Raw genomic sequence first — 24,773 nt, forward strand, 5'->3', positions numbered from 1 at the left:
TCCAGTCTATAAATACCGTTACACACTCCAGGCAACGCCTACACGTCTCAAACACAGGGAAAGCTCCCTTAGAATCACACATTTTGCATGAGGCTTGCCAAATCTAACAAGAGCTTATCCACAGCAAACACTTGTCTCTTAAGAGAGACAAATGGCTTTGCAGAAAGAGCAGTAGCTTGGAGCCTAGAGGCCTGGGTTCAAGTTCTGACTTTGTTCTTTACTTGTGTGATCCTAGACAGGTCAGTCTTGGAGGCTCAATTCCTTGTCTCAAACAGAGGGATCCTAACAGTTGTCATGTCCATCTCAAAGGGCCACTAAACATGAGCTGAGGCATTAGATGTGAAGGCGCCTGGTAGATGTGATGTGAAGTGCCACACATGTAACAGGCGGTATTATTATTGTTAGACCTGATACCGCTTCATTCAGGGCTCCGCACACTTCTCTCTTCCTCTTTTCTAGTCCCCATGGGTAAAGGGTTTAAAACTCTGATGTTTCTAGTATTATACTTTAAAATTGCTTCTCTCTTTCAAATGAAGTCAAATATACAGCAGATCCAAGTCTGTTTCAAGGTTGAGCTAAAATCACCAAAGCAATTATTCAGGGAGAGTTCGGGGAATTGTATGTAAGATTAAATGAGCAGTTTCATGTTTGAACGGAAAATAGGTAAATTCTCAAGGACTGCTGAATTACGTCTTTCATGACATGGCTTGATATGAACTATTTTCATTTCAAGAACTATCCAGGGTAATGAAGGGTTTATTTTTTTGAAAATATTCTTCAAGCCAAAGAAATTTTATTTCTCAATGAGAAACCATTCTCCTTGCTCCTGAGTTCACTCTGCTCAGATCGTTTCGATGATGTGTTAGACTACACTGTGACAGAATGTTTCTCTGCTTCTTCATCTTGTATATTTTTCTACATTTTTCTCTCCTCCATTTTACTGCCGAGGCCAGTGGAGAATACCCAGTACTGGGAGACTCAGCAGAAGTTTCCAGAAGGGGAGGAGGAAAGTCTACGAAAATTTCCACAGGGACACCGGAAGTCTGGAAAGGCAGGGAATGAGTCATTTTCTGTCTGCCTGGTCTTTTTCTCATCCTCAGACAAGTTCATTTGAAAGCAGCAATTCTGGAGCCCCGAGAGGCATGCTGGCACCTGTTCGTGAGCAGCCCTGTCCAAGGCCCACCTTCGAAGTTCAGTCCCATCACTTAACTATTTAACGGGCTGTGAGTCCCTGACAACTCGCTGATGGCTCTGAGTCTCAGCTTCCTATGTTACACACGGCTAGTGAGCGTGTACACCTGTCTAACACGGAAAATGGCCAACAGAGGCCATGTCTCTCTTCCTTGCCCAAAAAGCAGCAATCTGGAAGGTTCTAAGCAATCTGGGAGTCAGAGGTAAAACACGAGCATTAACGTGGCATAACACCCAGCAAGGCGTCTTATGCCTCTTGGTTTATTAATATTGTTTAGTAGAGTAAGATGAACTCAAAGGTGTCCATCTACCGAGAAACCCGCTACCATGGAAAATTCATATTTTACAGAATCTGGACTCTATTGCCTGTTTAACTCATTTCCAAAGACAAGTGAGACAAATATCTTTTTTCCTCCTCGTGACTTTCTTCCAACTATAATTCTCTATCTCTTTTAAACTTAGCCATTTCCACACCACAATCCCAAGTCCTTACTATAAACTGTGCTGAGCTTTTATCTCGAGGACTTGAAACTCAACATTGAACCGAAGGAGGAGGAAGCAGACAAGAAGAAAAATACAATAAGGCATTAGCTCATGCTTGATTGAAAGAAAGTCTGCACGCACACCCACACTCTAGCCTCTTGCTCTGTTTCATTTCGGTCTGGAGTTGTCCTAGTTTGCTCATTCTGTGTCTTTCTTTTAAAATGCTTTTTCCTTGTGCATAGCCATACCAATTCTAGCATTGATCAGAAACTTTCCTGGGTTCAGCTGTCACATAATTATGAACAGACTGTGTTTATATGGGGGGAGGGGGTAGTAGACCCATTTCATTTAGCCATGTAGTGACTATTCCCTGTGCACTAACTATAGTCCATGTTCTGTACTAATGGTTAATCAGACAGACCCTACCCTTCAATGGGCCTCTAGTCTAGTGGGAGAGACAGACATCACAAAATAAACTCCACACAGCAAGTAGTCCTGTGATTAACAACAATCGAGAAGAAAACCACGGAGACCCACAGCAGCAAAACCACCCCGACATAACCAACAGCTCTTTTTAAACAAGCAGGATGTTTCTAAGCGCTCTGCAGGGACGGCGCCCAGTCAGGAAGGAGCGAGCTGGGAGAAGAGGTGGCTGCAGTGGAGAGCTGGAGGAGAGGAAACCAATGTCACGTGTCATTGGGTCTTTCCATCTGATCTTCCCAAGAAAGGGCTCCCTCTTGCCTTGAGATGACAATCAGCACGTGACACCTCCAGCTTCAGCCTCATCAGTGTGAGTTAAGAGATGTATGAGTTAACTTGCAGTGGAGCTGAGAGGTGTCTCATTGCTCTATTCTTCCATGGACAGGGTGTGTCAATCCAGCTCCTGGTTTTAGCAGGGAGTCCCCACTGTTGCTTGACCTACGGGAGACTGCAGGCGGGGAAGCAGAAAATGAGCTGAGCCGATCTGCAATGTGCCCGAGGGAAGCCCTGGTGCTGAGGCAGGGAGGGAACTGAGCATGGGATACTGCGCACCAGCTTGAGAGATGGGAAGGTGCTCGGTCTTTCCTAAAAGCAGGAAGCGTGTGTGAGGGCCGCCAGAAGGCCAAGGGGTATCTCTGATGTTTCTAATTAGCAGAGAGACGAGCAGCTCACACAGGAACAAAGAGAAAGACACGTTTACGATGACAACTCTGTCTCCGCTAGCCAGTCTTTTTTGAAGTGACGGATCCTTAAATCAGCTCTGCCTCTCCCTGCTCATTAGCAGCGACTCCTCTCTGCCTGAGCATCAGCGTATCAAAAAGCGGGAGAGAACGTCTTGTTATTTTTAAGGCTTTCACGGATATAACGTGTCACCGGGAAATGGGAGAGTTTCATGTGCTAGCTTCGGTAGGGGTCCAGTTTGATAAAGTAGATGTTAGCTCAGGCAAGGACTGCATTAACTACCTGATCTGGATAAGTCCCCCTCTTTGCATTTCCGGGATAATATTGTGCTTTCATGACGCTTCACAGAGGTGGGGGCGGGAAGAAGAAGGCCAGAGTAATTACCATGCCACACGTTTTCACGTGTCATCCTTGGTGATGACACTGAGCACACATTCATGATGCGACGCTGACTGTTCAGAAGGCATCCTCCCAGCTCCCCGCTCCCCGCTCTCTGCTCTTCTGCGCTTTCCATCAGCCACTCACCCAGTGAGCATCCATCCCGGGCCTCCGAGCTACCAGGCACTTTAAGAGCCGGTGATGGAGAGACAAGACATGACCAATGGCATTCAGGGACATCAGCATTGGGACTGGGGCACTTTGTATGATTTAAATTCTAGTTAACCAGCAAGTATATCAGTCTCTGTACTGGGCGCCCAACCCCTTCTAAATCCTTTATTTTTTGCGGGGGTGGGGGGGAGAAGTGGAGAAGAGCATGGGTGGGTCGGCTCACAGCAGGTGTCCTCTACTTCATCCAGCCTCTTACACCTCTCCATCTTGGCTTCTCCCGCCTGTGTAAGCAGTGTCTGCCTCAGTGTGTGCCCAAGACTCCGAGGAAGAGCAATGCCCGAGGACAGGACCCCGGGGCTCCCACACTGGCGGGGGAAGGGCGTGCAAACGCACGGGCATGTGCATGGTGTGCAGACGGCCAGGGGAAAGCCGGCCCCTGTCGGAACCGAGGGTTGACACCAGGAGACAGAGCGGGACGTATGTAATACTTCCAACTAGAAAGATTTCCTCAAATGTTTCCAAAGAAAGTCCAATAACAAGTGTGAGGGAGGGGAAAGGCCCGGGTGTGGGAGCAAGAGGAAGAGGAGAGCCATCAGGAGAGGCGGAGGAGTGCCTGCAGAGCTTACCCACCTGCACCGCGGTGAGGGGAGAGGGAGGCAGAAAAATGGTCAGGCATCAGATGGTGCTGTGGCGGGAGCAGGGGCCCTGCAGGAAGACCCCCTCCCCCCCTCTCCGGCCTCTGCAGGTGGGGGGAGGGGAGGATAGCTCCCTGTTCAGCACGGTCGCTCCTGAGAGAGCGCTGTTTTCCAGCCCCGCTGATGATCAGCTGGATGTGTTGGGAGCCAGCCATGTAGAGACGGTTCCATTGCTTTCACCGATGGAACGTGAACGGACGAGAGGTGAGCAGGGCTTTCAATGCGCCCAACTGTTTCGCCTGGTCTCTTGTGACCTTGACCTCCGCTATGTGAAGAGTCTTGTTTGACCTCTGCCGTCATAGGGAGATGCACCCAGGGACCCAAGGCAGCCTGCAGCAGAACCCCAGCAGAGCAAGAAATGCATGTTTGTGGCTACAAAGCTCAGAAACGTGGGGGTGCTACGTGGCATTACTGGAGGGAAACCCAACGAGTGCACTGAGCTGTGGGTCTGACCAGTTAAATGTTCTCCTTGAAGGACAGCCCCCCTCCAGGCCCCCTCACCCCTGATCTGACTCATAAAAGCACAGGCGGGATGCAAAGCAATGCCTCTCTTCGCAGTTCCCAGAGGAACGTGGTAGCTATTGTGGGCTTATTTTCCTAAAGCAAGACAAGTCAGGAGTTCCACATTCAGTGTCTTAGATATTGATCGTTAGATGAAGCTGCACAGAATCAATAGGAAGGGAAAGGCCAGGGAATTTCACTGGAGCAAGGGGCAAGATATACAAAGCCAGGGATATTGAAATTTGATTAGTTCATAGAATTTTTACAAAATTGGTTATGGCACCAGCCAGCCAACGGCGGATGTGAGACTCTGAGGAAAGCACCAAATGCCCAGAGTGGCCAATGGCTTTGCCCCGCCCTCCTCCCCCCTCAACCCTTGCTCTAAGGGGAATGCCAGGCCAAGCTTTGGAACCAGGAACAAAGGATCTGGGACAAGACAGAAAAGAAGAAACGTCTGGTGTCCAAGATGCCCCATCAGGTCTTCCTGGCATCTACAAGCTAGCGCCGCCCAGTGGCCAGGTGCGGAACTGCCAGCCCGGGGCCCAGGGAAGCCAGGCCTTTCGCAGTCCCAGGCCCCACCCTGGCAGAACGACAGGCACTGGAGGTCTCCCTGGGGTCCGCTATCTGCCTTTATCTTCGCCCTGTTGCTGCCAGCCACCAGGTCATCCCTCCTATGGATAGATGGGAAACCGCATAGCTAGCAGGTCCAAGAATTCCGCTTTTTAAAAAGTCCACGAGAAATAGAAACGGGATTCAATTGAGGCTGTTTCAGAGGTTATACAAGATGACCAACCCCACTTATCCTCCTTGCTAAGCTGCTGATTTACACTAAGCAGCTTACCAAAGCCGCCTGAGCTCATTTTGCACTCGGCCTTCTGGGAGGAATCCAAATTCGGGAATCGGGGGCCTAAGACCAGGGCCCACAGTGTGTTGCACTCATTTCTGCAGCTGCGTCTCTTCAGCGCTCTAATCCCTAATGTGGCATCTTTTTTTTTCCACTCAAACAGATAGCCGAGCCCGAGTGAGTCACCCAGAGATAAAGCCTGCCTCTTGGCACTCAGTCATGTCACAAGAGGACAGCGCATAAGAGACTCGGTCAGGCAAGCTCAACCAGAGCTTCAGATCTTACAAGAAAGAGGTGAACATCAGAGGGCGGAGCGAAGGACTGATGTAGAAGGTAATTCTTGCAGCAAAGGACAGACCATCACCCTCTTGAAATTGCCGTTCATTAGCTGAAGGCCGGGGCCCTTTCTTGGCCCAGGGAGGAGATCCTCTGCCTAGAATGACTTCCTCCCCTTATTCTTCAGTTCCAAGCTCACCTCCCTAGCAGCCTCTTGAACCACTGACTTGCCCCCAAGTAGGCAGAGAGGGGCGTGGCCTTCTTTGTTTAGAACTTTACAATAACATTTTGCACATGGTCGATTAATAATTTACACATCTGTTGATTGTTCCATAGTGTGAGCTACTGTGAGGCCAAGAATTCCAGCTATTACTCATGCATATATCTCCGGGCTCAGTGCCAGCTCTGGCACAGACTGACTACATGCTCAAGAAACATTTTCAAATGGGCACTACCCTGATTTAGAATGAAACGGAAAACCCTTTGTTTTAAGGGGCAAAATAAATGCCCCAAAGGATTATATCTACTTTTACACTACAGAATTCTGGGAAAATATTTTATTTGTAAAGTAAAACCTTATTACTTGGGATTAATTGGAAGGTCAACCTTGATTAGCAAAAAGCCAGAATTAGAAAATATTAGAAAGACGGTTTTAAACATTCAAAGACCCACTGTCACTTAAAATAAGCCAACGATGCAGCAATGACCAGCGCTTGGGTACTTGATTAGAAGGACAAATGTAAATAATTTAAATCAGCCTATCAATTGTCCATTTACATTCATTAAATATATCCTATTTGTAACCTTACTTGTGTAATTCATTTCATTTTTAAAAAATCCCTGCTTTTTTCCTCTTTGGGGGGATGGTGGTGGGATCTCTTTGAAATTGGATTAATCATGACCTTTGGTTCATGACAGCCTTTCATCAATGACCCATGCACAGCCTGCTTCCATTTATTTAGTAATTTTTAATAATGCAGTAAGTGCTGCCTGGCCAGGGTGGCTCAGAGGTTGAGTGTTGAACCATGAACCAGTGGGTCACTATCTGATTCCCCATCAGGGCACAGGCCCAGTTGCAGGCTCAATTCCCAATGGGAGGTACACAGGAGGCAGCCAATTGATCTTCCTCCCTTCCTCTCTCTAAAATCCATAAAAATATATTTTCAAACAATATTGCAATAAGTGCTTATAAAACTACCACCCAAAAAGAAGTTGGAGTCTAACATATAAAATTATTTGTTAATTATTTGTTAACTTCCATGAAATCCATCCCCTGCCTCTGTAGACCAAGGCAAGTCCAACCCTGAATTCCATGGCTATCACTAAAATTGCCTCTCGCTGTAGCCCTAAAAACATATTTTTATTTTAGTTCTTTACCTCTGTTAAAAGATGCCATGCTGTAGGGGACCTACTTTTTTCACTTAATATTATATTTCTAAGATTTAGCCACATCTCTTTCTGACTGCTTCTAATATTCTATTTGGGAACTACACCGCCATATACTCATGCACTCTATCTATCACTGATGGCATGTGAGCATATGTGAGGGTTTTGCTATTATTTACAGCGCAGCTCTGAACATTCTTGTTCATGGGCAATAGCCTCTCATGGATGTTATAGCTGGATCAAAGGATTCAGCCTTAGAAGGTGATGATGCCAAACTGTCTTCTGATGTGGTTATGCCAATGTACTCTCACCAGCCACAGCTCCTCTAACAACCTGCATTGTCACACTCGTTAAGAACGGCCACTTACTGTCAGTCTAGAACCAACTGGAATCACCAACATTTGCGAATTTGTGCAATCTAAAGTAATCAGTGTTTGGAAGTAAGAAAATGCATTTGAATATAACTTGCCCTGTAGAAAATTTAGAAATATAGAAAAGCACCAAAAGGAAAACACACCAGAGTTAGAGTGTATAAGGTTGAGTATTCACTGAGAAGGAATATTTATCCAACTATAAGGGTATTTTATAACTGTAAGTCATTTAAAACCCCCTGAGCGTACTCCTTCCATCTGACCTACCAGGAACACAGCCCTCAGTCAACGTAGCATCCCCACAGCTACCGCCCCGTCCCCGGTACCCAGGAAGCAGCAGGACTCCGGTTAAATACCAGAATTAAAAGCTGAAGATGTGTTTTGAAATTTGTGACATCTCCCTTACGAGATGTTTGTGTTCTATACAGTGGTTTCAATCTACACCTCTTTTGATCTGGGAGGAAGGGAAGGAGATTTCTTATTAAACACTTAATAAAAGCAGTTCTTTTATTTTAAATCCGTTTTCAGAAACTCCTTTGTCACACTGCACTTCCTCTCGGCAGAAAAATGCCATTAAGGAGAGCAAACACGGTCTGTGGAATAACAAGGACACCACGGCCAGGCGTGGTGATTGAAGGATGGTGCTCCCCAAGGGACGGGGCTTCGGTTCCTAGGGGCACAGTGTGTTTTACATCCACTGGAAAAAGCATCGCTGAGCTAGCCCAGCGTGAACAGAGCGTCTGCTCCCAGCGCACCTTCTGGTGACTACATTTCAAATGTGCTGATCTCTCCCCCCTTTGGTCCAGGAACCGGGTTAGACAGCGAGAATTCCGAGAAGAGAAGGACATAGCACCTGCTTTCCATGGCATCACCATCTATGAGGGAAGACACCCAAACCAGGTGCTTATAAAACAAGGAAGAACGAAGTGCAGATGGCACACTGCCAACGGCAGGTGTCCCACCCGTGGTCCCTTCCTGATCTCTCAGTTCAGGCTCTAGACTGGGGCCTTCTAGGTTTGCAAAGCTGCTGCTCTCTGTGCTCACACAGGCTTTGCCTCCCGGGAGCCACTCTCAGGGACCAAGCCTGCCGAGCTGGGCCACCAGAATGCCAGTTGATTATGTGCATTCTCTGTCTGCAAGTCCATTCACACGCGAAACCAAATGACAATCAGAGTCTCAAAAGACGCAGGGGACCTGAACGGGGAAGGCACAAGACAGCCTGTGAGGTCTCCCCTGGGGGCTGCCGAGGGCCTTGGCACATAGCCGGGATGCCTTCATCTAGTCTGTACCCGGTCCTCCGGCCAAGCTCAGCTCCATACGCCCTCCCCAAGGAAGCCCGCTGAGAGGTGTCCCGCCCGCTATATACTTTCATCACACCCTGCATTTTCATCCAAGCACTTGCAACCATTTTAGTTAAAAGATTTTATATGTTCTGCTGTTTATTAACTATCAGTTCCCCGAGAGCCAGAGCCATGCTCACCTTACTCACCACTGTACTCCCAACCTCAAGTGTACACAGTTCATTGTAGGCACGCAAATATAGGGCGTCCCAAACAATGTATGCACACCTTGAATATTTGCAATGGCAGTGTTAACAAATACGCTCCAGCTGTTAAAGGGGGCCTGCATTTTTGGGACACCCTGTTTGTGGGAGGGAAGGGAGGATGAGAGAGGGAGCTGACTGCAAGTCCACCCCGGGAGCGGCCTCCAACGGGACTTGTCCCTGGGCCAAGGACGCTTTGACGGTGTCAGAAGCAGGCATCGCCCTGCTTGCTCTCCTTTGCTGTGTGTGTTTCCACTGCGGCCACCACTGGAATACTTGCTCTGGACACGCAGCACCTTTGGTCAGGTCACAGGTCATCAGCCTGGCCGGAGTGCCTTGCTGGCTGCTGGAGCAGCCTTGTACTCGCCTGGCCTGACCTATTTGATGGTCCATTAAATCTCAGGGCGCAGCCTTGCTTCCAAGTCACACTGTCGAGCACCTGTAATTGCCACGCCATTACCCAGGTTTGGGGATATTCCAGGATGCGCCATAGTCAGAAATAAGACAACAACGTGTGCGTGTGGCTGACGCCTGTTCAGACTTCATACAAGCAGAAGCTAGTGATGACATTCTTACATGCTTCAGCTATTTTCTCCAAATATGATATTAATTTTGATAATTAGAAACAAAACGAGCATGGGCCTGGGAGTCTGGGTGAGATCTAGATTGTTTGGATCCTGGCCCTGACACTGATTCAGCTGTCAGCAAGCCCCATGCAGTGCTGGCTTATGTTAATGAAGGAACTGGACAAGGGGACCACTACCGTTACTTCCAGTCTTAACATTCCCCTAGCCCAGTGGTCAGCAAACCGCGGCTCGAGAGCCACAGGCGGCTCTTTGGCCCCTTGAGTGTGGCTCTTCCACAAAATACCATGGCCTGGGCGAGTCTATGTTGAAGAAGTTTAAAAAATATGGCTCTCCAAAGAAATTTCAATCGTTGTCCTGTTGATATTTGGCTTTGTTGACTAATGAGTTTGCCGACCATGGCCCTATCCAATGGTTCTTTTTCATCTAAGAACTTCTCCACAACTTCAGAAGCATCTCAAAAGTCAGTCCAGCTGCGGGCAATGACCACCCACACCCAGGGCCTGGGATAAGCGTCTCTTACAGAAACCGCAGCATTATCTTAGCATTCCATGACTACAAATGAAATCATTCAAGAGACAAGCAGGAATCCTAGGACCTGACACCAGCTAACACAGCAGATTCTGTGGCACACGGACCTTCTCAACACTTGTGCATCCCTGGGTGGAGGACTGAAATGCCGGGAATCTCGCTACAACCAGCTCTAAGGCACCTCTTTTTGATTTTCCCCTGTAAACTATCCCATATATAAAACAGTCAGTCATGGTCAAGTGTTTCCACAAGTATATAACTTTTCCAATCTTTGCAAAAAGCCATTCTCTTCCCTATTCCTGATATTGTGATTCAATTTCCTTCACCTCAGCCCCGCAACGCACAGATCCATGCACAGACCCTGTCACTGGCCCTAAGTCCCTCTCTCAAACAGGCGTTCTGCTTTTGTACAAACTCAATATGAATCTGTTTATAACCAAAAACTCGTCTCAGTTTTCATTAGCTGGGATGTTAAATTCAAAGTCCCGTTTATTTTTAAACAGTCCACAAGCCCTCCTTAGAGATGGGCGTCTCCGATGCGGCCCCTCCCCGTCTGAAAGGAAACTACCAGAAAGAATAAACACAGCCACGAAGGGTTTGTACCCCGGAGGCGCACACCTTTTTCTGCTGCGACAACTGTGAATGGACTAAGCACAGAAGTGTGAATTCCAGAAGGTCTCAGATCCATCTTTACTAGGACAAACACAAAACAGAGAAGCCCTGAGACTGTCTGCGGCCGGTGTACCACTTGCCTGGAGTAGTAAGACTCCACGCCCAGCGCCTCCCGCACGCTGGCGATGTGCTGCTCCAGGGCCGAGCTGGTGGCTGCCGGGAGGTTGGCGCTGCTGCCGGCCTGGAAGTCCCCGGCGTTTTCCATGGCGCTGTCACCCAGGTAGTGCTCGTGGAACTTGAGGATTCCTGAAACAAGACGGGCGCGGCCATGTTACGGGCTTGGGGTTGGGGAGGGGAAGGGGAAGGATGGGCAGCAGTGCCAGTGCTGTGTGGCCTCTGACAGGCGTGCCTTCCTCCAGACCAAGTGGAGAAATCCCGACATCCGCCTCTCCAGAGGGCTTCGGAGGTCGGTCAGTGCCTTTTGGCAGCTTTGACCGCCAGGTTTGGTGCCTGAAACAGGGAATTCAAGACAGGGCTCTCGTGTTTGACGATATATTCTGAAGGCCCTGAATCGATGACTACCTCACAGGTATTTCCAAACAGAAACTGTCACCAACGAGGGACAGTTTTTTTCCAGGACAGTGCGGAAGCATGCCAGCAATAGTCTGCCCAGAAACGGAAATCCTGAATAAAAATACAACCAGCCAAGTGGAAATAGTGTTGCAAAGCCCTTTCATCCCACAAAAGCAAATCCAAACAAACAGGTAGTACAAAGGCCAGATAAAAACATTTAAAACTACTGTGAAATAAGACTACCTGGTCAACACTCACTAATGGATTAAAGGAGCAAAAAGTGACAGCTGTGTGGAGCTGACAGGATGCAGAGCGGCCTCCAGCGGTAAACAGAGGACATATTCTCCAATGGTAATGAGGTGTGTCAGCGCTGGAAAACGCTCGTCCTCTCTGATTTGATTAGGGCCCAGTGAAAGCTTCAGAGTCTCATTAAGAGCAAAGAGGAACAGAAAGAGAAACAATAGGAGCCTCATTATACACGGCTCATTATTACAGGGATATGGATATACCACCTGTCAAATCATGTCCCCAAACGTAACTACCAGAGAGAAAGAGCTTGATATCTCTGTTGTCAGCCGTGTCCTCCCGGGCATCAGTGCCCCGCGGGGGGCTGGGAAACACAGGGGTTCCTGCCACTGTGGCTGACACTCGCCAAGTCGCCACGAACATCACGGCTCAAAGCCTTCAGCATGAAAAAGTCGGAGGTAAAAATGCCCTTTAGTGAAAGCCCACGAAAAATGGAGGGAAGGGGCAAGATTATAAGCAAGAATGCTGAGGCGCAGCACGTGCAGGCACGAGTGCTCAGAACCCAAGACGCATCTGAGAGCTGTCACCTAAGCTATCACTTTTTAAAATCAAAGCGATGGAGACGTAATCAAGAAACCTTATCAATTCTCCCGGCAGCTGAACTTTTTGAAATTGGCTTACAGATATCCAAGAAGCTCATTCGTCAAGATTCCCAATTAGGAGATCCACTTCCCCAGTCAATAAACTCTTAATTGGGTCTGGTGTGTCTCCAACACGGTAAAGCCATCAGCATTTTATTATGCAAAAAAGTAAGGCCCTCGCAGCTAATTACTGGGTCTGTGTTTAGTGAAACTGTTACAGCCTGAACATTTAATGCCAATTTAATCAAAGGAAATTTTTATTTCTGAAATAAATTGACAGTGGATGAAACTGGTTCAAAGGGATTCTGATAAATTCAGAAATGCCAAGCATAAGACTTCCTTTATATCTTTATATACTGGGAGAAGAGTCTGCCACTGTCATCTCAGTCTCTAACTTTACCGGGACAAAGGGTTAACGCCATTAAATCATAGCTAGAGAGAACTCCTTAGGACTTCCAGTCATCGCTTTATTAGCTAACGAACAGCAGCTGCCTACAAACAGGCCTGCTAGCGAAATTAATCCTCCCGCTCTTAGTCCTCCTTGATAAATGCTTCCGCGTTTGCCTGTGCGCAGCAGCCATTTCTTGGGGGAACGAGAAAGCCGGGCTGTCTTATTAATTGAATGCTCCACCATGGACTCTCCACCGTGGCCGAGGCTTTGCTGAAATCCCACCTCAGCTTCTTAGTGTGATCTATGGGAAAGCGCCTCTGTTCATTAGGCGTTCGCGGTCTTGTGTGTAATTGCCCTGTTCCTACAGAAAGAGCGCTTACCTGCCCCAGGAGCCAGCAGCCAGCTGTACAGGTAGCCCGCGGCCAGAGAATAGTACAGCACCAGTCCTCGCTGGCCATTCACCATCTCCAAGATCTGATCGATAGTGACTGGGGAGTAGGGGTCCGAGTCCTGTTGTCCTGTTTGTCGTTCTACCAGGAGATCCGCAAACGCCCTCGTCCGCCCTCTCTCGGCCACAGCCAGGGCCTCGTCATGGTGGCCTACGCGACAAAAGGGACAGACTGAGGACTCCATGGGGCGGGTGCTTGCGGAGAGGGCCATCGGCTACAGAGATCCTGGGCAGAAGCCTCACCACCCCTGCACTCCAGGTGTGGCAGCATCCTGTCCAACCCCAGCCTCCGATATCAGGTGTAGTGTCCCCTTTTGTAAACCCCGTATTTTCAGATCCCACACCGCCCTACGGTCCCGGCCTCCCGACTCGCAGCCACACCACAGGAGAGCCAGCTCTGTTCAGGGGATTCACCCTCAGCATCTGCTCCACATCCCGAGTTGCCTCCCGGCCTCCTGGCTTCTGACCCCCATTCACTTGGCTCTCTGGACTCTGGTTACCCTCTTACTTTCCTGCTCAACTCTGATTCTGATTTGACGTTGGCAGATGAGCCCTAAAGGACTTGGCTCTTGACTGTCTCTCTCTCTCTCCTCAAAGCAGCTCCTCTGCACTTCACATTGTCCAGCCCCACCTGCTCATCTCCCCCAAAAGTTATAACTCTGTGTCTGTGCGTGCTGGTCCCTCTGCTGAGTGGGTCCTTCCCCTTTCAATGACCTTGCCTCCAAAAGAGGGACCCTAATAGTTGCCCTGCCCATCTTAAAGGTATAGATGAAATGAGGCACTGAATGTGAAGATGCCCGAGAGGCATTAGTCAAAGCACCGTGGATGTAACAGGTGATTGTGGCTCCAGCTGACCCCGCGTTCCATTTTGGGCTCCCACACGCTTCTCTCTTCTAACCCCCACAGGCAAAGGGTTAAACATCCGAGGTCTCTAGTTGTTTGAAATTGCTTCTCTCCTTTAAGTTTCCCTCAGTCTTTCCATCCAACTTCTAACCCACATGTTTTTTGATGTAACAACAAACCGTATTTCGTCACAACAATCACTAAACGACTCAGATACGCAAGCCCACAGGCTCAGAGGGGGGGCCCCAGTCTCACCCAGGCTGACGAGCACCCGCTGCAAGGCCTGGTAGGAGGACGTCTGCAGGTCGAAGAGGGAGAGCTTGTAGTCCGTGCTCAGCTGTGCCTCGTGCCGGATGGTTTCAAACAAGGCCGATGCCCTGTAGAGCTGCAAGGGGAGGAAAGGGAACGTTACCCATTCCCCAGAAAGCACACTCCAGCCCCTCACCGACTAAAGACATCTTTTGTTCGCATCTTGGCATACAACCTAAAAAATATTTTTCAAGAGTAGAAAGGATACATTTTTTATCCAGGTTGGTCCTAGTGGAAAGGCATCAGATCATATGCCTGGTAAACTAATTTATGTTATGTAATCAATTCTTGACAGATAAAAAGATTTATTTATTTTTAATCCTTACCCGAGGATCCTTTTCCATTGATTTTTTTGAGAGAGTGGAAGAGCGAGAGAAAGAGAGAAATATCGATGTGAGAGAAACACATTGACTGATTGCCTCCTGCATGTGCCCCAACCAGGACCCCGGCCTGGGAAGAGCCTGCAACCAAGGTATGTTTCTTTGACTGGAATTGAACCCCAGACCCTTCAGTCTGCAGGCCGATGCTCTATTCCCTGAGCAAAACAGGCTAGGGCAGATAAAGGCATTTAGAAGTCAGGGGTTACAGACTTCAAGTCTGAAAGTTGTAAAACAAAAAATCAGCTACTAATCCAACCAAGTGCTGATTTTGAATGTTAAAAAATGTCTGCCCTCTTGTCATCAAGCAACCGTAATTCAGCACACACACTTCCCGGAGCCTAAGGAGGGAAGTGAGAACAGGTGTGGTGCAGGCGAACTGGGGATAGACGAGGTGGGGAGGGCTCGGGGGCGGGGAACGAGATGAAGGCCCGCACTCCCAGGAGAGGCACAGCTTTCCGCAGGCAGCTCAGCTAAATCCAACACTGGCCTCCACAGCGGTGTCCCGGGGTCAGGTCTCCGCTGGACAAGCCCCCCTGAGCCACACACCCTCACAGGGACACCTGCAGAACCCGACACTCAACATTCTTAAGGGGACACCTTCCTGCTGCTCTAAAGGCCTCTCTATCAGTGAGATCACAAAACGCTTCTGATGTTTACATGCTGAAAACACAGTATCACATGCTAAGTTCAGGCAAATATAAAAAACAGAATGCTAAGACTAAGAGGCAGACGAGGAGAGAGGGATGACTCCCAGCTCTGCCCCGGACCTGCTGTGAGCTTCCGAGCCTCTGTTCCTTCTCTACAAAGGACAGTTACCATCCACCTCACGTGGCTACTTAAGGAATACATGCAGTGTGAAAGCACTTTGAGAATTGTAAATTACTACATCAATACAAGTTTTAATTTTTAAAACCAGGAAATCGGACAATTCTTTAAATTGCCTTTAATAGTTTAAGAAGTACAGTAAGATACCGTAACATCTCGGGATGCTCTGGCACAAATTCAGTCACATCATGTGCTCAACTCCCGTGAGCACCTCTGCTAGGAGCTTCATGCCCTCATCCTTTGGCCCTTCTGCCTAGCGCAGTGCCCTCCCAGTGATCACTCGCATGCTGCTTAAGCGGTTAAGTGTGTGATTTTAGATGATACCATCTCACAACTCCTCCAACCTGCCAGAGGAACCCGGAACTCAGAGATCTTTCCAATCTCCAGAGCCAGCATGAGAGCAGGCTTCTCTTCCAGTATATGTACAAAGGCAGATCCAGGAACCCGTGTGTGTGTGTGTGTGTGTGTGTGTGTGTGTGTGTGTGTGTGAGAGAGAGAGAGAGAGAGAGAGAGAGAGAGAGAGAGAGAGAGAGAGAAATCAGGACACTAAATCCAATAATCATGAATTCTTGACTACTTCTATTATATGCAATTTCATATTAAGGATTAATGAGGAACAGCAGCACATTATACAAGAATGTCAAAGAAATTATTGAGAAATCTATCACACAACTGAGCAAGAACCGTTTCTATGCTTCAGCACTCGTGGGCTGGGACAGCCTGGGAAACCCTTACGTCAACCCAAGTGCAGAGGCCAGCACCGTCCGGCCAGTTCTGACTAGGAGAGCAATCCCGAGACTTCCACCTGGGACCCGGGGTCTCCTGCTCACCTGGTGTTGAGCCTCCTCCAGGTTCCCGCTAGCCCAGAGGGAGAGGCCAAGCCCGTGGCGAATTTTGGCTTCGTCTTCTCTTCGGCCCAGTTGCTCAGCTAACCTTAAACCTGAGATGAGATGGAGAAATTTTAAGGAAACATAGAAGATACACGATCCCACCTGCCAAGGAGTCCAGGAGGGTAATTCTGCCTCAGGTGTAAATAAAATATGTGAACACAGCTAGATAAAATGCAGGCAGAGGGAGAGCCAGCCAAGCAGAGTAAGCAATCTCTTCAAATTCTGTGATGGAAGCAACCTTTGCAGGGCCCCCCCGGTGCCCCAGTAAGAGCTCAGATGGTGGCTACCGGCAGGAGACAGGTCTGCATGGCAGGCAGAACACTGGAACGAAAGGACCCTAACCTGCCCCCCTTCCAGATGTGAAATCCCTAGCTTTGCAAATGGAAACTGGGCCTACGAATGGATGTAACCCAATTCTCTGGCTGGCAAAAGCTTTTCCTGACAGCGCCCTGGCCAAGCACAGAAGCCACGCGGGTCCAGTTTCCTATTTCGCGTGCACAATCGGTGCAATCGGTGCGGGTGGGAGACATATCTGATGCGCTCGCTCCGCCTGACGCTGCCTTCTATTGCTGATGCATTTCATGTCCGATCTGCTCTTCCTTTAAGGCTGAGATCTCGATGTGCCTCCGCGGGGTTGCAGAACAAGTGCTATTATGCGTCCAAAGTCTTAAATAAGGCTGCCCTCGCTCTACCGGCTTTCAGATAGACGCCTGCAGTTCGGGTCACTTACCTACAGTAAGCTTCTGAATTCCGAGGCTTTGCGGGAGCCCAATGAGGGGGCACCCACTTATTGTATTGGCCGCTAAGCGGTTCTCAGCATCACTTTGTCCTCATTACCCGGCTCTCTGTACACGCGTTAGTCAGAGAAAGGACTTCCTTTTTCTAATCTAACTCAGGGCGGGTGGGAGCCCGCTTCTGAGCAAGCTGGGCCGGTGCAATCTCAGGCTTTTGAAAAGGAACTGAGTCAGTTGAGAGGCTAATAAAAGCAATACCCAGGTTCAAGCTCATAAAAACATTACGCATTTCAAAATGCATATAACTCAGAAAACCCAGATATAGCATTTTAAGTTTAAATCGTGTTACTGGGTAACAAAAATAATACTTGCAAGTTATTCGCATTTTAAAATACCTCACAGAGTAGAAACACAAATGAAAGAAGATGGTGCTTGGATGAAAACCAGGAGAATACTGGCTGTTTAAGCCATCAGCAAGCTAACCATACTCATTCTTCAACACAGCTATCCCTGCCAGCTGTGGGGCTATGAGCTGGAAGTAAAATCACTGAGTACCCCCTCTCCCCTGTGTATCTTGCTTTGTTCCCTGCTGGGTCTCCAGCAGGTAGGGCACTCCCTGGCCCATAGTCAGAGGTTCAACAATGAAGAGCTAAAAGCCCACTGTTAACACCCGTTTCTATCACTTCCGTCTCTTAGGGATCTGACCCACCCACCCCTCCAGCTCTCCAAGGAACTAGTTGCAGGACTAGGTAAGGCCTCTAAATTGCTCTAGGCTTCCTCTCTTCACTCGCAAAAAAAAGAGAGAGAAAAGGCTGGATGAGACTGATGGTTTTAACCGGGGCATCCATACAAATCACCTGCAGAGCTTGTGCAAAAGGCCCAGGCTAGGCTCCACGTGTGAGACTCTCCTGAGTGGGGCCCCTCTGAAAACCAGGGAGAAGGCACGGAGGTGGTGTCTGACCCAACCCAGGGGCCTCCGAAAGGCCTTCCGGGTGCCCTGCTCTGACAGCTCATGAGAAGAGGTGTCTTGTTTGCCCCCAGGCACCCCGGCTCTCTGGTAGAGCACACCCACAAAGCAAGCACCGAGGAGATGCCACGATACAGATTTAGGTCTCTGCGAGACGTAACACTACGAGGAACAATAAAAGTGAAATTGAGTTTCCCATAAATATAGAATTATGTTACAACGTCTCAGGCAAAGCAGCTGCTTTATGGAAACAATATTTCAGGAAGTACAAAAGAACACAGCTGAAAGGCTGTCATATGCCGGGCCTGGATTTAATAGTTTTCACAAATTCAACTGAAAATCGCCCCCAGTCTGTTGGAATTTTACCACAGCCGAGTTTCAGGAAACCAGAGGCCAATGCTCATATTTAATGCATCGAGGCAAGCTCCCAGGGAGCGGGAGCCAAATGAGGTCTGGGAAGCGGCGCTCAGCCTCTCCGTAACCTCTCAGCCTGCAGGCCAGAGCAGTCCCTGGTCTGTGCGCAGCAACGTCAGCCCCTGGCCCACTTTCCATCCGCTTCCTGCTTCCCTCTCTCCCGCCTCCCAGCTGGGGCTCCGGAGGAAGAGGGATCCGACTGCTCCAACCCTGTTCTGTTCTTGGGGGTTCAGAGCAACCACACAGGGTCTGACATGGTTCCTGGGGGCCGAAAAGCTGGGGGAGCCCCACTTCACCACTGACTGACCACGCAGTCAGAATCAAGTCACTGTACTCTCCGAGTCTTGGGTTACTTAGCAAATGGGAATAAAAATCTCTCAAGGTTACTGTAAGAATTAAATCCAATTAAATAAACTATATGTGTTAACACACACACACACACACACACACACACACACACAAAAAAAAAAAAAAAAAAAAAAAACACCTTGGAAACTGTAACTGGAAGTTTTTGCTTGAAATCAGCAACAATGACCTTAACTAGTGAGCCAAGATCACCATACCTGCGCTTTCCCAGGACGGGAGGATGCAATGTGCCCGTGGGAGGAGAAAAGGGGTGAAGGAAGCCTCCGAGCACTGACTGCTCAGGTGACTTGACAGCAGAAGGGAAGGGGGAGGAGCGAGAGGGAAAAGAGGAGGGAGAGGGGGAGGAGCAACAGCAGCTGCAGCCACTTTCTGGGCCTGCCTGGAACAGGACTACGATGCCACCATCGCGAGCATTGAAGTAGTAAGCTCTGAGAAGGAAGTCTAGCCAGCTGCCTGGAGGACCCTCAGACTGATGCTTCGGGATTAGACCTCAGCTGCTACATCAAAATGGACTTCCGGACAGCTGTGATACAGTCTAAGAATTCTCCTCCGACTCTGACCCTTACATTTTACAGGATGAGACCTTACCTGATTCACCTTGGCAGAATGTGCGTTCACTCAGAGGATTCTGAAAAGCAGGGAAGCAGGGTATCTGCCCCTCGGGCAGCTGGTTGGTGAGTAAGACAAGCTGGGTAGAACATTCTGGACCCTGAGTGTCTCCGTGCTATTGAAGAACACCCAGTGCGGGCACCCTGGTTTTGGAGTGGGACAGAAGTGGCTTCTGAGATCCTCACTGCAAGCTGGGTGGCCACTCAGACGGTGCGTACTGCCCTCTGAGTAGACCTGAACTCCATCTCAGAGCAGACCCAGAGACCACGTGGGCCTTTGCACTTACCTTCCTGTAAGTACATGACCGCCTGGGAGTAGTTCTGCAAAGCATGATGGGTCCTCCCGAGGCTACTGTAGGACACCGTCTTGGCCACCAGGTCGTTCATCTGGGCCGCGATGCTCAAGTGCTGCTCCTGGTAGACCACGGCCCTCTCGAAGGTGCCCAGAGACTCGTAGGTCAGGCCCAGGTTCCCGTAGGCGCGGCCCTGGCACGTGGGGTTGTTGGTCTCCTCAGCGATCTGCAGGTCGAGCTGGTGGTACTGCAGGGCCGTGTCATACTCCCCCATCTGCTGGTACACGCCCCCCAGGCCGCAGGCCGCGTCGCTCTCCAGAGCACGGTCTTTCATGTCCCTGGCGATGTTCAGCTGGCGCTCCAGGCAGGAGATGGCCTGTTCGTAATTCCCTAGTTGGCTGTGCAGGCTCCCCAGCTCTCCGTAGGCCTGGGCTTTGTTGAAGGCCTCCCCCAGCTCGTGGGCCACCACGAGCCTCTTTTCAAAGCACACCAGGGCCTGCTGCAAGCTCCCCATCGCCCTGCGGGGATGCAGACAGACAGAAAAGCAATGATATTATTTTGTGCAGGTGCAGACATGCTAAAGCCCCTGAGAAAATGAAAAGCATTTGTCACTGTCACTTACTATAGAAGCTCTTAACTCCTCTCCCAGCTAAAATCTATCATGTGCCCTTAGAGTGAGATGCAGGGGAATTTCATAATCTGGAAAGCAATTCAAAAGTCATCCCTTGGTGACCTTCCCAAGAGCTCGAGATTCAATGGGATATACACCCCAGAGGAAACATAAAATATATTAATAGGCACAATGATAGCAAGTGAACTGTTTGGGTCTTCGGGCCTCCCAATTTCCACTACTGCTTAGACTATGTTTTTGAAATCACTTTACAACAGCTATAAATCCTTCGCCCTGAGCTCCTCCGAGCACTCTGTGGGTGATGATTTAGTTTGACCCGTGCCTTCCCCCCACGCCAGGAGCCCTAATCCCCTGCCTATCCGGAGAAGCCGTATATTTTGCGGACACAGACACCTTCTTGGGCTCCCCGCTTTCGGAAGGAGAAGCATCACCTTGGCCAACAGTGCATCTTTCTGGGCCGCAGCTAAGAGATGACGTGATAAGACTGGGAAGAGCACAGGTTCTGGCAGCAGACCAAACCGGTTGTGGGGAGGCACGTAAATCCCCCTTTCCTGAGCCTCAGTTTCTAAATGATAATAAATCCCACATCCCACAGCAGATGATAATACATGGAGAGCAATACGGGATTGCTATAAATGTTAAGCAAGATATATATGCAAGGTACCTGGCATGATGATAGTATATATTTATTCACTCCCGCCATCATCAAATGGCTTTCCCTAAAAGCAACAAAATGGGGGCCAAATAATTGGTGGGTACAGATGATGTATTAAAAAACACTTCATATAATGTGGGAGGCATTCAGAACAGCTCAGTTAAATTGATCCACTCATCTTTCCCATTCTTATTATCTTTTATCTTGCTCATTACGATGCAAAAAAGGCAATGCAGTTGGAATCAAAGAGCCCCGGGTGTGACTCTCAGCTGTGTAATCCTGGAGCTTAGCCTAACCTCTCGGGGCCTCAGTTTCCCCCTCCATAACATAAAGGCAGTCCTATCCCCTGCTTAATTCACAGACTCGTTGGACGAACCAAACGAGATAGGTATGAAAATGTTTTGTGGTGAGCAAACCACATGGCATTGCTGTCCCAGCGGCTCTTTGCGCAAGTTTATCAGCCATGTGTTTACCTGTGTCCGTTTCCTAGGCCCCGGTAAGCCTTGGCTTGGTCTTGCATGCGATTCAGACTCTGGGCCACAGATAAATATTGTTCATAGTACTTGATGGCTTCCTCGTAGTCACCCAGGGCCTCGTAGCAATCCCCCAGGTTGCCGTAGGCCCGGCCCCTATCCAGCACAGACTCGTTCCCGCTTAGCTGCTGCAGCATGGCCAGCTGCTGCTCGAAGTAGCCGATGGCTTCTTCCATCACATTCATGTTCATCTTGGTGATGCCCATGTTGCCATAGACCTGGGCTTCTAGACTTGGATCCTTCAGCTTCTGCCCAAGGTCCAGCTGCTCTTCGTAACATTTGAAAGCCATTGTGTATTTCCCGAGGGCCATGTAGACAGCGGCCAGGTGCCCGTGGGCTCTGCACTCCCCTGGCAGGTCGCTCAGCTCCTGATAGACCTCCAGTTCCTGCGTGTGGTAACCCAAGGCCTTGTCATATTTCTGGATCATTCGGTACGCTGTGCCCAAGGCTGCATATGCGCTGGCCTCCAGTCTTCTGTCCTTCACGTGATGAGCTAAGCCCAGCTGCTGCTCATAGAATTTTATTGCACCATTTATATCCTTTTTACAGACGAATATATCGCCCAGGTTCCCTAAGGCTCGGAACTTAGCCTGAGAATTATTCAGGGACTGGGCTAGGGACAGCAGGTACTTCTGACACTCCTCAGCTTTGCTGAAGTTCAGCAGAGCCTTGAAGGCCAGGCCCAAGTTGCAGTAAGCTTTCGCTTGGCTCAGTTTGTCGTGAAGGTCTTTGGCCAGCGCCAGATCCTGCTCGTAGTACTTCACGGCCTCCTGGTAGTTGCCCAGGCAGTAATGGGCGTAGCCGAGATTGTGGCAGACCTTCCCTTCTCCCTCCATGTCCTGGAGGTCCGGGGAGAGCCGGAGGTACTGCTCATAGTAGGGGGCGGCTTGGACATACTCGCCCCGGGAGCAGTGGAAGTTGCCTAGGTTGCTGAGGGCCCGGGCCTCGCTCTGGATGTCGCGCAGCTCCCGGGCAATGTTCAGGTGGTTCTGATAGTGCTGCAGGGCCCGGTCGTGGGCACCCAGGGCCTGGTAGGCCACGGCGAGGTTCCCGTGCGTGGATGCCTGCGAGGCGCGGTCATTCACTTCCATGGAGATCTGCAGCTCCTGCCGGTGGTACTTGACCGCCTGGTCGTACATGCCCAGCGCGTTGTAGGCGTTACCCATGTTCCCGTAGGCACGGCCCTGGGCGGCATAGTCGCTCAGCTCCTGGGCGATGCACAGGTGAGTCTTGTGGAGTTTCAGTGCAGTGTCATAATCGCCTTTCATCTGGTGTATGATTCCTGAGAAAGAAAACAGAAAAAGGTTAGAATAACATTAGCAATCTGGAAAAAAATATAATGTGCAACTTAAGTTATAGTCAAATACAATCCAGATGAATTAAAGAGCTTAAAATAACAGCAGGTAGAATTAAATATTTATTAGGTCTCCAGAGGAAGGATAGCTTTCTATGCTTCGAAGCAACAACAATAAAAAAAACAGTGACAGATTTGATTATAAAAATAAGATGTTTTCTACTACAAATACATATATCTAAAATTAAAAGGCTAACACAGTACTGGAAATATATATTAAAAATGCAATAGCTATTGTGTGTAAAGATTTTACTCGGTCTGACTTTTAAAAAAATCAAGATTTAAATTTACTGAAACAGGCGAAGCACTGAGGCAGTAGACAACTCACATCCAAGAAAATCCAAAAAGGACCCAGAGGGGAAATGCTAATTTCTTTTAATAATCAAAGAAATGCAAAATAAAGCAACCCTGAGGTACCATTTTACATTTACTAAATTAGCAAACAAAGAATTTAAACACCATCCCATACTGGTGAGGTTGCCCTGAAACTGGTAAACACATCAACTGCTGGACACAAGCTGGCACGGCCTTTGGCGAAGCAGCGTGGACAGAGCCACACACACACACACACACAGCGCTGCTCAGACCCTGCAATGCCCCTCCTGGGAGGGCAGCCTTCTAAGGAAATCAGGCAACAAATGCAGAGCTATAAGCATAACAATGTTTACTGCCACAGTACTGCTTACTGGGAAATCAGGGGCCGCCATATAGCAATGCAATAGAGGGGTCTTGGTCATTAAAAAGATAATTATGCCCCACCGGGCAGGGTGGCTCAGAGGTGGAGCGCTGACCTATGAACCAGAAGGACATGGTTGGATTCCTGGTCAGGGCACATGCCCGGGTTGTGGGCTTGATCCCCAGTAGGTGTGCAGGAGGCAGCCAACTGATGTTTCTCTCTCAAGGATATTTCTATCTTTTTATCCCTCTCTCTTCCTGTCTCTCTAAAAAAATTAATAACATTTTAAAAGATAATTATAAAGTCCATGCAGAAAAATGGGGGGGGGGGGGGAGATTCTTACAATAATTTTTTTTTTGGCTTTTTTTCAGAGAAAGCAGAAGGGAGGGGGAGCGACAGAGAAACATAGATGTGAGAGAGGCACATTAATTGGTTGCCTCCCACATGCACCCCGACCACAGCTAGCTGGGGATCCAGCCTGCAACCAAGGTAAGTGCCCATGGCTGGAATCAAACCAGTGACCCCTTCAGTCTGCGGGCTGATGCTCTATCCACTGAGCCAAACTGGCTAGGGCTTCTTACAATAATATTAAGTGGAAAAAGCAGAAAACAATGCTGTATGTTCCCTGTGCTGAGTAGGATACAACAAATGCACATGGACTAGACTTTGAGGAGATTATGCAAAAATAAAAATAAATGCCTTGTTAGGTGATGGGATTTGAATGATATTTGTTCCAAAATTTCTTGTAATTCCGCTATACAGCTTTTACTGTCAACAATAATAGCACTTTAAACAACCCTCATAGACTATGCTATAAGTTGCTAAGCTAAGCCATTGTTTTCATAAGCAGTTCAAGTGAGATCATAAATATCAAGTATTTCCAAATGAGGGGTGTTATAGAGGTAACTTCAGAGATGCTTTTAAGGTTAGCCTGGTTCATCCCAGCTTGGGCCAGGGTGGGCACTGGAAAAGCTAGAGGGAATCTAGCATGCACACAGGCTTCTCCTTGCCCTTGGTTTTGAACATGCTTTTCCATGCAGCAGTGCGGGAGCTTTGCAGTGGTGACAAAAACCTGCAGAAGTACAAAAACTCAGAGACACCACGCTGGGTTATTAAAATATCTGAACTGAAAATAGAGGCACGGAGAAAGCTGTCAAAAATCCAGCCTCTGCAATTTGCTCATCTCTGTGACACCTTTCGTTAGTTTGTTCATTCATTCACCTGTTCATTCATTCATTGTCACACAGACCCAGGAAACATTAACTGAGT

The 24,773-nt window shown here is 48.8% G+C and overlaps 1 protein-coding gene across 3 annotated transcripts in view; it reads right to left on the minus strand.

Annotated features, from left to right (window-relative positions):
- The window catches only part of TTC28 (tetratricopeptide repeat domain 28), a 318,471-nt gene that overhangs the window by 50,676 nt on the left and 243,022 nt on the right, over window positions 1-24,773 (minus strand). For all 3 annotated transcript variants that reach the window (XM_036449589.2, XM_036449588.2, XM_036449590.2), the window contains 6 exons: window positions 21,415-22,756; window positions 19,650-20,173; window positions 16,214-16,323; window positions 14,125-14,254; window positions 12,959-13,177; window positions 10,868-11,033 (listed from right to left, as the gene is read on the minus strand). In XM_036449589.2, the coding sequence (XP_036305482.1) occupies window positions 10,868-11,033; window positions 12,959-13,177; window positions 14,125-14,254; window positions 16,214-16,323; window positions 19,650-20,173; window positions 21,415-22,756 (2,491 nt within the window). The remainder of the gene's footprint in view (window positions 1-10,867; window positions 11,034-12,958; window positions 13,178-14,124; window positions 14,255-16,213; window positions 16,324-19,649; window positions 20,174-21,414; window positions 22,757-24,773) is intronic.

This window comes from Pipistrellus kuhlii, unplaced genomic scaffold (genome assembly GCF_014108245.1).
Source record: "Pipistrellus kuhlii isolate mPipKuh1 unplaced genomic scaffold, mPipKuh1.p scaffold_m20_p_20, whole genome shotgun sequence".
Classification (NCBI taxonomy): Eukaryota; Metazoa; Chordata; class Mammalia; order Chiroptera; family Vespertilionidae; genus Pipistrellus; species Pipistrellus kuhlii.